General features: G+C 39.6%; 1 protein-coding gene across 1 annotated transcript in view; it reads left to right on the top strand.

Moving 5' to 3' along the window:
* The first annotated feature begins 1,037 nt into the window (after positions 1-1,037).
* Positions 1,038-15,786, top strand: part of tpcn2 (two pore segment channel 2) — a 35,432-nt gene continuing 20,683 nt past the window's right edge. Inside the window, exons 1-6 of the mRNA XM_069657734.1 lie at positions 1,038-1,302; positions 5,916-5,971; positions 8,086-8,162; positions 9,601-9,778; positions 9,930-10,046; positions 10,864-10,970. Of these exons, the coding sequence (XP_069513835.1) occupies positions 1,152-1,302; positions 5,916-5,971; positions 8,086-8,162; positions 9,601-9,778; positions 9,930-10,046; positions 10,864-10,970 (686 nt within the window). The 5' untranslated portion in view covers positions 1,038-1,151. The remainder of the gene's footprint in view (positions 1,303-5,915; positions 5,972-8,085; positions 8,163-9,600; positions 9,779-9,929; positions 10,047-10,863; positions 10,971-15,786) is intronic.

Here is a 15,786-nt window from a genome sequence, read left to right as displayed (position 1 = left end):
CATACTAGGTAGGAAAATGTTTACAGAGCCAATGAATCAAATGAGATATAAGTTAATTTCCTCATGGACATCCAAACAACATGACCTGTTTTCTAACCAGTACACCTGCTGGCCATTAGAAAGAATGCAGGTTAAAGGCACTTTTGCATCGGTTTCAACTTAAGGAAGAGGATACTTTGTTGACTTATTTTACATATTCTTGGCTGAAGATAAAATAACATTAACAAAATGCAAATTCATAAAAAATGTTGCTATAGTTATGTATGTATACTACTCAAGCTCCATACTTTTTAGCTCTGCTCACATCAATAAGTATGGCTTATTGTATTGGCTTTTTTTCACAGCAGATAGCGGGTATTCGTTTACTCATTTAAGATTATTTTTTATAATGTCCAAATTATGAGCCACTCAAATGTTTGATTACCACTCAATGTTTGATACTCAGTAGGCCTAATAGTTATGACCTGAAAATACTGTTTTGACTCCCATCACTCTTACAGAGAAGAGGTTACTTTAAAAGTCGGTTATACGTTATTAGAAATATGTTTTTGACTGTCCATTACTATTATCATTGTTCATAACTCGGAACATTTAATCTTTTATTATTATTTTTTATTATTATTAGATTACTTATTTTTCCTCAGGGAAATGTATTTTGTACAGCAGATGCTGAAAAGCAGCTCTGACCGGAAGTCCAGTCCCGAGCCCTTGAACTTGAGGTCACTATACCAGAAGTTAGTAAAACTTGTTTTCTGAAACTGTTACTTCTCGCTTCCGCGACATCTGAAGTGTCTCTCTCGTCACCTTCACAGACTTTCCCGCTGCACTGTGGCGGTGTTTCCAGCACGTGCAGTGAGCTGTAGGAGGAGTTTGTGCTTTACAGTCAGTGTAAGGTGATACTTGAGGACACCAGGGGAGGGAGGAGCTGAGGAGTCACTTCCTACAAGCAAGCACATTCCCCTGCCCTCTGCCTGGGGCTTGTTGTGTTGTTTGAAACTTTATTCATTAGTACACAGCCCTCACTGACTGGAGTTAGAATAGGGACGGACTTAAACGCCTCTCAGTAACTTTTTACAAACCGTCCCCTCGCAGCTGTTACTTTCACTTTGACAGCCGAGGAGCGGCCACACAACAAGTAGTAGATTTCCTGGATGGAAACGGAGGGTCTGCTGACCGGGACTGTGAACGCAGTCTCCGCGGACTATGGCTCCAGGTCGGGCTCGGAGGTCAGAGGGCCCCCGGGCAGCAGGCGGATGTCGTACTCTGTCTCCGGACAGTCGTGCAGTGTGGAGGGAGCCACAGGTGAGTGGAGGGGGCATGAAGTTGTCAGGTTAGGGGAGTCGGCAGCAAGGTGACTCACAGTTTGATATGAAAGGAATGTGTGAGAAGGACAGGTGACTGCGGCTCCTGTTTGTGATGACAGTGTAGGGTAATATTCAGATCCTCAAATAAATAAAAAAAATAATACGGTCTTCCATTAAAAATGTAAAAGTCTCATCGTCAAGTATTATTGAAATATGAGTATTAGGCAAAATGTGATTACGGTATCAAAACTAAACTCCTTTTTAGGAGAAGTGGCCCCTGTTAGCATTACAGGTTAAACCCTCCTCAGAGCCCTGCAGCCAAACTGAGATTCTGGCTGCTAATGACACGTCCAACAGCACCAGCACCACCTGACACTGAGGATGTATCCTGCGACCTTTTCTCACTCAAATTAACCTGATTTGTTCAAGGGTGTTCATCAAGTGAGCATATTATAAGCTTATAATAACTAGGTGTTAATTCTTGGCACTGGGCCTCGACTTCAGGATGGGCTTCTAAACGTGGGTAATATTGCTGCTCAGATGCCCACAAACCCTGAACACTGTGAACCCTTTAGGGGGCCCGAGGGGCTGTGCGGTCCTGTGTCAGAGTTCCTAGAAATCCAACATTACCTGTGCACTTACCTGCGTTATATTTTTGTAGTTATTACACATGCATTAATGTGCAGGTAGCATGTCATTTTTGTTGTACCGAATATACTATGGGATTGTTTAATTTGAACTCTAACTGTCAGATAAATGAAGTTAAGTAAAAAGTGCACTTTTTCCTCTGAAATGAAGTAGAAGCATAAAGTAACAATAAATCAAAAAGTGCACGTATCTTTAGCAAAAACAAACCAGCAAACATGACTTCCCTCTGTTTTCAATCATAGCAAGACACGCTTTAAATCACTTTAAATGTTCATTATTGTAATATAAAATATGTAAAAGCTGACATTCACTTCAGTTACTTTGAAAAAGAAATCTAATAAAATCATATCGCATGGTTAAAAAATGTGACACTTTTATTTAGAGCATCTTGTCACAGTAGTCTTGTAGCTATAGTGTACGCTCCATGATGATAAGGGAGCTGCACATTCATGCGAAGCACTAGCTCCACCACATCTTAAAGGTGCTCAGTTAATCTGAGATCTGTGTTGGGTGGAAGCAGCTTGATATGAGGTGATCTTTCTGATGGTGTGGAAGTAGTCATTAAAAGACGCTTATGGCCAGACACTATACTGAGGTCAGCTGTGATATTCCAATATGCTTTGTTTGTATTAAAGGGTCTGATCATTATCATCATGTCATCCCCAGTCCCCTGAACCTCTGACCAGAGGCAGGATGGATGTAAGGATAGAGCTTATAATTAAATTTTAATTACTTGTATGAGCTACATAGTTGATATCTTGTTTGAATCTGTTTGGGTCTCCTCCTTGTGATGCGTAGCTTCTAAGATATCAAAAGTTCATCTGATTTTGCCATCATAGCAGAAGTAGTGTTCATTTATTTGGATTAAGTTTCTCAGCCACAAATTGTTCAATTTCATTCACTTGTTATGATGCAGAATTTAGCAAACTCTTGTGCAAGAAGAGTATGTGAAGTCTTCCCTTCATCCTGCTGTTTGAAGCTTAATGAAATTAAAGCAGCAGTGATTTGTCGTGATTCAGGATGTTGTGGATGAAAGGTTTCGTTGTCATTTTCCTGCTGAAGATTAACCGCATTTTATGTGTGGACCCACTAAGGTTTATGTATGGAGTCCTTAACTAATAGTATAATAACTTTATTCAGTCATTCATTTGATCCTTTTTAATCAAGCCTAAAAGATCCAACCAGTGTTGTTTCGGGCTGTAAAGAAATATCAATACTATTGAGTATCAAGATATGTTTTTTGATATAGCATTGATTCTCAAAACCACAGTATCATTTATAATTAAATGCAAAGATTATATATGTTTTATTGATCAAGGCAAATGTCGATTCCTTTGCTCAGATTGCAGAAAAGTAATGCTCTGGTGATGGATGTGACTGGGGCTGCATTAAATTCAAAAGCACATCCCGGACTTCTGATTGTATAAAAAAGACAACTTCTTTAGAATTAGATTTAAGAGTGATCTGTTCTTTATTCTATCAAAGTTTTGCTAACTTATATATTACATATATTTCAATGTATTTAATCATAAACTTCCTGCATTGTGATACATAATGGATCGTGATCCATTTGCCAATTCACAGCCCAACGGTAGTGTACAGGTATCAAATGTAAACATCTTTTAAAATGTTTCTGTGTGTTTAACAGTGTATGATGTGTACATTAAGACATGTACCTCATTAGGTAGAAAATGTTTTTCACCCTGTGAAAGAACTGACAACACATTTTCTATCATATCATAATTTAACCTGCTGCTGCTGTGAGGCAGAGGAGGCTGTGTGGCTTTCTTCTGTGTGAGAATTGCACCTCACACTTGTTTGTCCGCTGTGGTCTGTCTATATGTGTGCTCTTTGCGTGTAGTTGGTGTGTGTGTGTGTGTGTTGGCTGTGTGTGTTTTCTGTGTGTTTTGTGTTTGTGTGGTGTCTATTTATTAACTGTGTCTGTGTATGTTGTAGCCGTTAAACGCCTTGCCCTGTCAGTGGCACCCACAATCACCAATGCTGTGACACATCCTGCTCTGACGTATTGAGTCAGCAGTGCTGTGTGTGCGTGTGTGTGTGTGTGTGTGTGTGTGTGTGTGTGTGTGTGTGTGTGTGTGTGTGTGTGTGTGTGTGTTAGATTATGTGAATGTGGCCTGCCCTGAGTCATCATATCTGTGTCTGTGTAACTGTTGGGTGGAAAAGTTACAGTCATTGATCAGAATCACTCAGCAACTGTGGAACAAACAAGCTGGTCTCCCAGCTGCACAGTTGGATCTGATGGAGACGTGAATTGTTGATGTAAATATTCTACATGTTGAACAGCGTAGAACAAAAGTTTAAGGTTCAAGTTAAGTTAAATTAAACCTCATCCTCAAAAATCAATGCATTATATGAATCTTGAACTTAGACTTGATGTATTATTCAGCACTTATGCTGAAAAACTTCCTGTTTCCTTCCAGATTACACAGACATCAGTGTCGTTTTGCTGATATTCCAGTCACATGTGTGATTGGCAAATCTTGGTGTAACTCTCAGAAAATAATGACTCACATCATCATCACAGTCAACACACCAACAGTCCTGAACCCAAAGGTATTTTCTCTACTTACATATTTGACAAATAAGAAAATTGAAAAAATAGGGGTTTGTTTAATTGTTTAATGAGAAATACTAAGACTATGAATTCATTGTCAAGTTGCAAATTTATTTATAAAAGTGGTGAGCAGCTGATCTTGGATGTAGTGTAAGAGAGAGGGTGAGGAGCTTGACAAAATCCTTTATAAGCCACCCGACAGTGCCAGGGATCAAGAGTTGATGAGGTATGGAAGTCAGAGGACGCCTCAAAGAAAAAAAGTCAGCTTTGTACCTCATTGTAATAAAGGCACTAAGCATATACCTGCTTTAAACTAATGCATCACGTATATGATGACTAATTAATGAATAAACATAGGATCATGAGTTTCCTGTTGCTTTCCTTGAACAAATTATATAAAAAAGCTGTTTTAGTCCAACCTTGGTGACTGGCTAACCAGGGGGTGCAGGTGCAGCTGTCATGATGCTGAGGGAACTTTACCAGGCCTGCTCAGTCTCTACACAGGCATTTCCTTCTCTGGGTTTTGCTGTTGTTGTGTTTGATGTTTTAGTTTTTTGTGAAGAAACTCATAAAACTTTTATTCATAACTTGATTATGTCTTTTTTTAAAGGCAGTTGTGGTGATCTAAAGACGTGTGCACACTTTCCTCCTTTCCTGTTATGGCTGCTCATGGAGTGACAATGTAGGATGCAATGTGAGAGAATTAGACCAATGTTTTTGTAATAAATCATAGTCACACAATTAGTTTGGCCTTTGATTTTATTAAAATAGAGCAAGGCATTACAATAAATTAATTCTTCTCTGTATAAAAACAACACATTCATGTTATGAAAATCCCAACATGCGTCTAAGGTTTTTAGCCACTAGAGGCTTCAGTGAGCCCCCTGGATGAATGCCAACAGTGCTCATGGGCTGTCTGTACCTCCTCTGTACCTTTCTTAATATGTTTTTTAAGTTAAGGCTTAAAAAGCTATAATTAAAAAAAGCAATGTGTTGGAAAGTAAGGGATCAGGTTTCTTGTTTGCATTAGGGTTTTATTAGAGATAACACTTAGACACATTACCTTAATACATGACTCAGCCGGATCCTAGCTCAGGTTTTTCCCAGTTTTGCCTCAAGATAAAACAAACTTTCACCCCAGCTCCCTATCCAACCAGTTCTGCAGACAACAACATGTCAGGGACAGTTTCTGCGCTCTGTTTCAGAGTCAGTCTGCTTGTTCTGTTCTAGTTATCGGCTCAGTGACGGTGCTCATGGTGCTTCAGGACAGTGGAGATCACAGTGCTCAGAGCACCTGTGGGACATGTAAAGATCTTAAACATTTCTGCCTCTGAGAAAAAGTAAAGTAGAGATGGTCCTGCTGCTCACGCTTGTGTCCCCGTCCACAGATAATGAGGACCTCTACATCCAACAAGCTGTTGTGTTCATCGAGGACGCCATACAGGTCAGAACCATGGCTTCCCTTCATTATTTCTCTCTTAGTAAATCTCTGTCTTTTATGTCCATCCTCCTTTATGAATTAAAGTCACTCTTAGGGGTGTTGTTTTATAAGAAAGGTCACTGTATATTATAGCATATGAAAATAGACCATAACTAATCACAACCACTTTATTTTGTGAAATGCTTCATTCCTGTTTTTCCAACACTGCACAAGTCAGACCCTACCCTTATCATAAAGAAACATTGTTTTATTATATCACTGTGAAATGATATCTATGAGAAGTTTCAGTCTGGCTTTAAACCATGCCACAGCACTGAGACAGCACTACTGAGTGTCTTAAATGACCTAATGGTAACTGTTGACTCAGGAAACCCTGCTATGCTAGTGCTCCTCGATTTGACAGCTGCTTTTGACACTGTCGATCATGGGATCCTCTTAGCACGACTGGAGCATTGGGTGGGCATTACAGGCTCTGCTCTCTCATGTTTCCAGTCCTACTTGACTGATCAGAGTTTTTCTGTACAGCTAGGTGAATTCACCTCATCCTCAGCCCCTCTCACCACTGGGGTCCCCCAAGGCTCCATCCTCGGGCCGATTCTTTTCTTGCTGTATATGCTACCTTTAGGCTCAATTTTCAAGAAATATAATCTTTCTTTTCATTGTTATGCCGATGATGTTCAGATCTGCCTGCCTTTAACATCAAAATCCAAAGACTCTGTACAGACATTGCTTGATTGCCTAAACGATGTTAAATCTTGGATGACCGCAAACTTTTTGAATCTCAATGAAAATAAGACTGAAATCATAATGTTTGGATGTGGTCCAGCAGATTTTCCTGCTGGCTTTCGGGGCCCCCTTACACCAAACATCCGGTCATCAGTGAAAAATCTTGGTGTAATATTTGATGAAATTTGATCGCCAGGTCAGTTCAGTCTTGAAAAACAGCTTTTTCCATTTGAGGATAATCGAAAGTTAAAGGGTACCTGCCACGTAAAGATCTTGAGACTGTAATCCATGCTTTTATTAACACGCGACTAGATTACTGTAACTCATTGTATTTTGGCGTGGACCACTCACTCTTGCACCGCCTGCAGCTGGTACAAAATGCAGCTGCCCGTCTCCTCACTGGCAAGCGCAAGCGTAATCACGTATCCCCTGTCCTAGCTTCGCTGCACTGGCTCCTGGTTGCTTTTAGAATTGATTTTAAAATGTTATTGTTTGTTTTTAAAGCTCTCAACGGCCTAGCCCCCCAGTATTTGACTGAGCTCCTCCGTATCTAAGCCCCTGCCAAAACATTGAGATCCTCAAATAAACTACTACTGGTCACCCCAAAAATGAGGCTAAAAACCAAAGGTGACCGAGCCTTTGTGGCCTACCTTTGCACATCCGCTCTGCGGGATCGATTGAGGTTTTTAAATCCTCTCTTAAAACACACCTCTTCTCCCTGGCTTTTAATTAATTTTAAGTGGACCTCTGGCAAATTTATTTTAGCAGTTATGTTATTTATTGTATCGTATTGTTTAATTTATTTATTGTAATTGCTGCATTGTATGAGTCCCTGCTTTTAATCTGTACAGCACTTTGGTCAACCCCGGTTGTTTTAAAATGTGCTCTATAAATAAAGTTTGAGTTGAGTTGAGTTGACTGTGACTTCTGTAACACCTGCGTTAGTATATTATTTTTCTCTTAAAAGGTCCAGATGTCTACAGGAAAGCTTTTGACATAAATTAAACACAGATCTCAGCAGACTGGATTACACTAGCTTTGAATGATCTTTTCTGGCTCTCGGTCAGTGTCAGGATTGAGCTTCAAAGTTTGTCTGGACATACAGGGCGTTGTCTGTTTAGAAGTAAAGATGCTCTTGCTGTTGTTGCTCCTCAGCTCACTGATCCACAGAGTTCCATGAATTGATGTTTGCATATAACCTGTTTTGAGGTGTGGCAAGTGGCATCATGAGGGAACAGGCAGATTGATGAGTTCAGTCTAACTCAATGCTAAGCAGTCTGCTGTATTTTCCTTTGCTTCTCCTGGTTTGTTGATCTTGCTTTACTGTTTTGTTTCTCCTGTAAAGCACTTTTGTCGTATAATGTTAATTAAATAGTTTTTCTTGCTGTTAGTACCGGTCCATCAACCACCGAGTGGATGCAAGCTCTCTCCGCCTGTATCGATGGTACTACTCCCGGATATGCCAGTGGTAAGTGCACATCAAGTAAGGCCTTATATAAGTAATCTGTGTTTATGTGCATAATAAGTTTTTTCAGGCCACATATCTGCAGGTAATAGTACAGTTAATATCTGCGTAGTGTGGTAAATTTTGATGGTTTACAGCAAGAAGTTCCTCTTTGTAAATTTTTTAAATTTCCCTGTGGGGGATCAGTAAAAGCTTATCTTATCTTGATCTTATGTGAACTTTCCTTTTTCTTAATGCAGAAGGGTAAAGCCTAACTGCTGTTTTGCTCTTATCCATGCTATCTTCAAATTGTCTAAGAAACAGAGATTTTTTTTCACTTCCTGCAAAAGATAACTTTGTGCATTCTCTTTGTTTGCAGTATCACTGCTAATAGCTGCCATTATACACTGGAAAGCTAAGATGTCCATTAACTTGGATAGAGATATTAGCTTCAGTAAACAGAATGATGTTGGTATTTCAAAGACAAGTACTGCATACTTATTAACCTCTATACTTTGTTTTAGTGGTTTTTAACAAGGTTCTTAATTTCTAAATAATAATATTGCACATATAAAAGATACATAACAGCAATAGCAATAGCCAACCATGTCCTTACCTTCCTGCAGGCATTCCGTCCTTGAGTGCTTGTTAAAATAATCTAGAATAACACAAAGTTATATGTCAGTGTGTCTGCCCTTCTCTGGAATTTGGTACTTTTGGGTCAAAAGCCAAAAAAAACATACAAACAAAAAATAACAATTGAGTTGCAAAATGTATATGAGATACTTGATTTGTCCAGGGATGATTTTGTTAAAAGTCAATAGGTTGATCCGACCACAGTTGGTCAAAGATCATAAGGATTGTAATTGTTCTGCTTTAAGGCTAGGCTGATGGGATTTACACATGGTTGTGCCTTCATTTCATCTTTATGATATAGTGATTTAAGCAATTGACTGATTGTTTGCTAAAAATAGTTTTATCGGGTTGTAACATTCTCTGGAGGAACAGATCTGAACTTCCTGCACATCCAAGTGCACTGACAGCAATGTTGTCCCTCACTGGCTGCCCTACCATCAAACTTTTTCCATTCGACACCTTGACAACAATATAACATTGATCAATATATAGCTTTATATCTTTATATTAATTTGTAGCGTAAAAACATGAGTGGTAGCAATCTTCTCTTCTTGGCAAGGAGCAAAAAAAGCATTTCTTGTATAAATGTTTCAAAACTTGTCCTTAAACTGTGTGGACCTAACAATTACAATGATGATGAAGGATAGAGACTAAACTTCACTTTTGACTCTTCTGATAATCTCTAACTTTAGACAGCACCTCACCAGTGCTCCTAATTAACACACCCTGTAAAATGAATGGCCCTCAGAATAATTTTTGTCAAAGTCTTATTTCTACTGTACTTACATCCATCTGTGCATCCTCTTGCCATCCCTCCCTGCCACAGGGCTTTGGGCCTGACCATTGCAGTGGTGTTGTTGCTGGCATTCGTGGAGCGCCCATCCTCCCTGTCCATCTCCTCCGACCCCCGCTACCGCTCTCCGCCCTGGGAGCCTCCCTGCGGCTTCACTGAGAGCATTGAGATGGTCTGCCTCCTCATTTTCACTCTTGATCTTGCTGTCAAGGTAAACACAGTCATGTTTAGCTTTCTGGATAAACATGACTTCAAACATTGATTTTACCGCATGATCTTTTCAAACTAAGTTTTTTCTTTTAATAGTAATTTTCACTGATTTGTAAATGAACTTCTGCTGTACTTAACTGATTTGTCCTCAGAGCTACCTGATTGGCTGGGAGGAATTCAGAAAGAACAAATGGCTGATCGGTTACACAGTCGTCATTACTGTCTCTATCATTGACTGGGTGTTGTCTATCAGCATGGTGTGTGATGAGGTGAGGCTGTTTCCTGTCTTCTTCTCTCAGCATGTTGAGTTGGAGGAGAGCAGCGTGAGCGCTCAGTGGCACAGTGCAAAGTTAAAGAGAAGGAACTCTTCATCTGTCTTCTTGTCTGTCATACAACCACTACTGTTATCAAGTTTACTTTAACTTAACTGAATTAAGATTTCAAATATATTGTCGAGGAACCCCTATGGGTCATCTCAGTAGCCGCTGGGACAGTTTTAAGAATACACAGTCTTATATCAAAGCCCTTTGCTATTTAACTGGTGTCTTTGATGGCCCAACAGTGTTTTAAACGTAAGATATGATGCTTCCAGAGTTTGTTGTTCGCAAATGTGGTTTTTTACCGTCAATGTATTGTTCATGGTGGACAGTTAATGTACAACACTGCTAGTGTCTGTGTTTTTGCTTATTTCATCACACTGCAATAAGAAGGAGCACAACAAATAAGAAGGAACAGTGGCAGTAAGTGTCTTATATCAAATATTGTATATTTGAGGATAAGAGGTTTATCTGTTGACTCATCTCATATTCAAAGTTATTGAAAGCTCTGAAAATGGTGGTAAAGATGATCATGTAGTTCACATTATTCACATATCATTTCAAATGTGAACAACACTTCTGTCTTATTCGCTAATGAAGGAAACAGCATGATTCCACTCTTATGAGTCTGTACATGCCAAGTTCAAACTCCAAAGGACTTTAAACTTAAGATTATTACTATGTTTTGAGAAGAGTAGAGTGGATTCAAATGAATAATTTAAGCTCCCTACATTCAAAAGAGTGATGTTGTATTCTCTCTGTCAATCAGAAACTGAGAGTACGGCGACTCCTCCGGCCGTTCTTCCTGCTGCAGAACTCGTCTCTGATGAAAAAGACGCTGAAGTGCATCAAGAGGACTCTGCCAGAGATTGCCAGGTACTTTAATAACCAGAACAAACATTTCCAAAAACCCTCCCTCCCATCCCCAATAATATATAATCTTAACATATAATAAACATATAATCTACATTTTTTCAAGAAAACATTTATGTTTAATACTCATTTAAAATATTTTAGCAAGAAAATTCACAACCATGTTTTTCTAACAAGTTACTGAAAAACTCATGAGTGACAATGGTGGGACTAATGCTCGTTCGATCATCTTCAAAGTGTGTGTTCGTGTGTGTGTGTGTGTGTGTGTGTGTGTGTGTGTGTGAGATGTACTGTTGTGTAACTTTGAATTAAAAGACGTGTGCTGTTGTTCGATGCTTAAATTGTGACCGGCAGGAAATGAACAATACAGCATTTGGTAACATTTATTCATTTAAAGTGATAATCTTGAAGATTTTCATTTAAATAAATGTCCGTTGAGTCACTATGTATCGCAGAATGAGGTAACACAATGTTGACTGACAGACTGGGTGTCTGGTGCAACTTTCACGGAAAAAATCACAAGCAGTGCCCAGTTATGTTTGGTGTTGGTCTGCCAGAGAGGGTAGGCGGAGTTAAGCAGCTGCCTTTCCGGTCTCTGCAATTGTTGCGATTAAACAGTAATCTACTCAAATCAAATCAAATCAAATTTTATTTGTATAGCGGCAAATCATAACCAGAGTTATCTCGAGGCACTTAACAGAAAGAGCAGGTCTAGACCGACTCTTTGTTATGTTATTTAAAGAGAGGCCCAACATGAATCACCATGAGTAGGACTTAGCAATATTCGGCACATTGGCAAGGAAAAACTTCCTTTTAACAGGCAGAAACCTCGAGCAGAACCAGACTCATGTTGAACAGCCATCTGCCTCTACTGGATGGGCCGAAAATGGGATAGAAGGAGATGCAGGATAGAGACAGGCAAAGAGAGCAACAACAACATATGTTCTTGTTACAACAACAACATATGTCCTTGTTACATGAACAACAACAGACACATACTTATGGTTACAATGCCAATAATAGTGGTAGACTAGGGTGAAGATTAGCAAAATAAATAAATAAATAAATTAGCGAGAGAAGCAGAGTAATGATAAAGGCTGAGGTAATCGTAATTGTAACAGTTGAAGTCAACAGGTCTACTATTAGCATTAGCAGCAACAATAATGATACTATGGGGAAGGCTGATGTTAGTAGTTGTTGCAGTGGAGCAGGTCCACAGCAGCAGGTGGTCTGCAGCAACGATCCCCAGGAACCTTCAAGACAAGGGAGCACAAGAACTCCCGGGAAGATATGTGGTTAGTAATGTTAATGGGACCAGAAGATACAGAGTTAATGAGCTGCATTAATATGACAGAGAGAGAGAGAGAGAGAGAGACAGAGAGGGAGAGAGACAGAGAAACACAGAGAGAGAGAGAGAGAGAGAGAGAGAGAGAGAGAAGCTTGGTGTGTCAGATCCCCCCGGCAGTCTAAACCTATAGCAGCATAACTATGGGCTAGTCCAAGCCTGAGCCAGCCCTAACTATAAGCTTTATCAAAGAGGAAAGTTTTAAGTCTACTCTTAAAAGAAGAGAGGGTGTCTGCCTCCCGGACCTTGACTGGCAGATTGTTCCAGAGGAGGGGGGCCTTTGTAATTGAAGGCTCTACCTCCAACACTACTCTTAGAGACTTTAGGTACCACAAGCAGGCGTGCATCCTGGGAGCGCAATGTTCTAGAGGGGTAATATGCCACTATGAGGTCTTTACGATATGATGGTGCCTGACCATTAAGAGCTTTATAAGTAAGAAGAAGGATTTTAAATTCTATTCTAGATTTTACAGGAAGCCAGTGCAGAGAGGCTTATACAGGAGAGATGTGATCTCTCTTCCTAGTTCTTGTCGGCTCACGTGCTGCAGCATTTTGTACCAGCTGCAGAGTTTTTAGTGACTTATTAGGGCAGCCTGATAGTAACGAGTTACAGTAATCCAACCTGGAAGTAACGAATGCATGGACTAGTTTCTCTGCATCGTTTTGAGACAAGATGTGTCTGATTTTTGCTAAGTTGCGAAGATGAAAGAAGGCTGTCCTTGATATTTGTTTTATGTGGGAGATGAAGGACATATCCTGATCAAATAGAACTCCCAGATTCCTAACAGTAGTGCTGGATGCCAGGCTGATGCCATCTAGGGCAGCTACATCATTAGAGAAAGAATCTCTAAGGTGTTTTGGGCCGAGCACAATAACTTCAGTTTTGTCTGAATTAAGTAGCAGAAAGTTTCTAGTCATCCAGATCTTTATGTCCTTAAGGCATGCTTCTAGTTTAGATAGCTGATTGGTTGTGTCTGGCTTCATAGATAAGTATAATTGAGTATCATCTGCATAACAATGAAAATTAATGGAGTGTTTCCTCATGATATTACCAAGAGGAAGCATATATAAGGTAAAAAGAATCGGTCCGAGCACAGAGCCTTGTGGAACTCCATGACTAACTTTGGTGTGCATAGAGGACACATCATGAACATTAACAAACTGAGATCGATCTTATAAATAAGATTTAAACCAACTTAATGCAAATCCTGTAATGCCAATTAAATGTTCTAGTCTCTGTAACAGGATGTGATGGTCTATCGCGTCGAAAGCGGCACTAAGATCTAACAGGACGAGTACAGAGAGAAGTCCTCTGTCTGAAGCAGTAAGTAGATCATTTGAAACTCGCACAAGGGCTGTCTCAGTGCTATGGTGGACTCTAAATCCTGACTGAAAGTCCTCAAATAAACTGTTGTTATGAAGAAAGTCACATAATTGATAAGCGACTGCTTTCTCAAGGATCTTTGAGATAAAAGGAAGGTTAGATATAGGTCTATAGTTAGCTAAGGTGCCTGAATCTAGGGTAGGCTTTTTAAGAAGTGGCTTAATTACAGCTAGTTTAAAAGACTGGGGTACATAGCCAGTCGATAAAGACATATTGATCATATCTAGTAAAGAAGTGCTAATTGAGGGAAAGACTTCCTTAAGCAGCTTGGTTGGAATCGGGTCTAAAAGACAGGTTGATGGTTTAGACGAAGATATCAGAGAATTTAGCTCAGGAAGGTCAATTGGAGAAAAACAGTCAAGGTAAACATCAGGTTTTTGAGCAGTTTCCAAAGATACATCTGCACCAGTTAACGGCAGGAGGTTACAAATTTTGTCTCTAATCTTTAGGATTTTGTCATTAAAGAAGCTCATGAAATGATCACTGCTGAGGCCCATAGGAATACTTGGCTCAGTGGAGCTGTGACTCTCTGTCAGCCTACAGTGCTGAAAAGGTACCTGGGATTGTTTTTATTTTCTTCTATGAGGGAGGTGTAGTAGACACCTCGAGCATGCCGTAGGGCCTTCCTGTATTTATTAAGACTATTTTGCCAGAGTAAACGAAACTCTTCTATTTTGGTGGATCGCCATACTATGGCTGAACAAACAAAGAAAAGATCGATGACTACAGATACAACTTCAAAAATTAGTGCCATAGGTTCCGCCAAAGAGAACGAATCTGGGATCTTGGAGATTACCACTTTAATATTGTACATGGTTCTTTTACAAATACACATTTAAAATATGTATGCTATATGTATGCTTCATCATAGAAGTAGACATTGTGGAATTCTCTCACTTCTCTATTTCATGATCACACTTTCATCAATTATCTGTTAAAGCTACTGTAAGGACCTTTTGGTTTGTGTTGATTTTGGCGCCCCCTGTGGACAAAGCCGAACCTCTTATCTCGGGATTTTGTCATTTTGCCCTGGACAATGTAAACAAAGGCAGCATGCAGTTGATCACTTCGTCTGACACCTACCCCCCCACCAGTGGTATATATATATATATATAAATAATCAGTTTTGTCGCTGATGGCCTGGTTTCGTTTTGTAGGTCAAATGGAGGAATCAGAATTAATTTCAGTCCGTTTCATAACCAGCAAAAAACTCCTCACAGGAGCTTTGAAAAATGACATATTGCATAAAACTTAATGAGGCTCCCAGCTCTGTCAAAAACAAAACATAATGCACAAGAGAGAGAGAGATAAATCATGTTCTGTCTCTTCTATTTTTATGCTCATCGTGTCAGACAGAGGCCAAGGGTTCAATGGCAAAAAACACCAAAGGGGACACAGGACCTTGTGTGTGGATCTCAAAGGGTTAAGTACTTTGTACAATTTGGGAGAAGTTAAGTCTGCAGATAGAAGCAATAACTAATGTATCAGGGGGAGGCTTAAAAGAAAGAAAAAAGGAAAAGACAAAAGCAAAAACCAACCAAAAATACAATCAATGAGGCTCTTCAAAAAAGAAACAAGAAACACAATATTACAGATATATTCATTCAATACCTCCACAAATTCAGGCCGTAAGGGCCTCACGTATTTGACCCACTTGTTCCAGCATTTAATAAACACATGTTTCTGTGTATCTTTTCCATAACATAAATGTAATTTACTATATCAATCCACTCCTGTATTTTGGGGGGGCAGGAAGCTGACTCAGTCCTTTTCAATATAATTTCTTCAGTCAATATTTCATATCAAAAAGCCACTTCAGACTCCAGAGCGCTCTCACTTCTGTCAGTGGGTCTCTGCTTCCCCAAAATGTGGCCACAGACAGATGATCTTATATTCTGACTGCATTACCACCTGATTAAACCGTCTGCAGTTTTAGATCAATTCAGCATTTGTGCGTCATTTTGTTCCAGAAAGCAGCATCAGTGCCTCCAGAAATTACAGTACTGCTGCCTGGCTCCTTTTTTATAGCTACACAGGACGAAGCTGAGGGGTATTGTAGTATTTAGAGCCATCCGCTATGCTGAACTAAT

This window comes from Semicossyphus pulcher, unplaced genomic scaffold, assembly GCF_022749685.1.
Source record: "Semicossyphus pulcher isolate SPU_LCO1_2020_fin unplaced genomic scaffold, fSemPul1.0.p SCAF_1, whole genome shotgun sequence".
Taxonomy (NCBI): Eukaryota; Metazoa; Chordata; class Actinopteri; order Labriformes; family Labridae; genus Semicossyphus; species Semicossyphus pulcher.
Note: the sequence above shows the minus strand (reverse complement) of the source record. Positions and strands in the feature narration are given on the sequence as shown.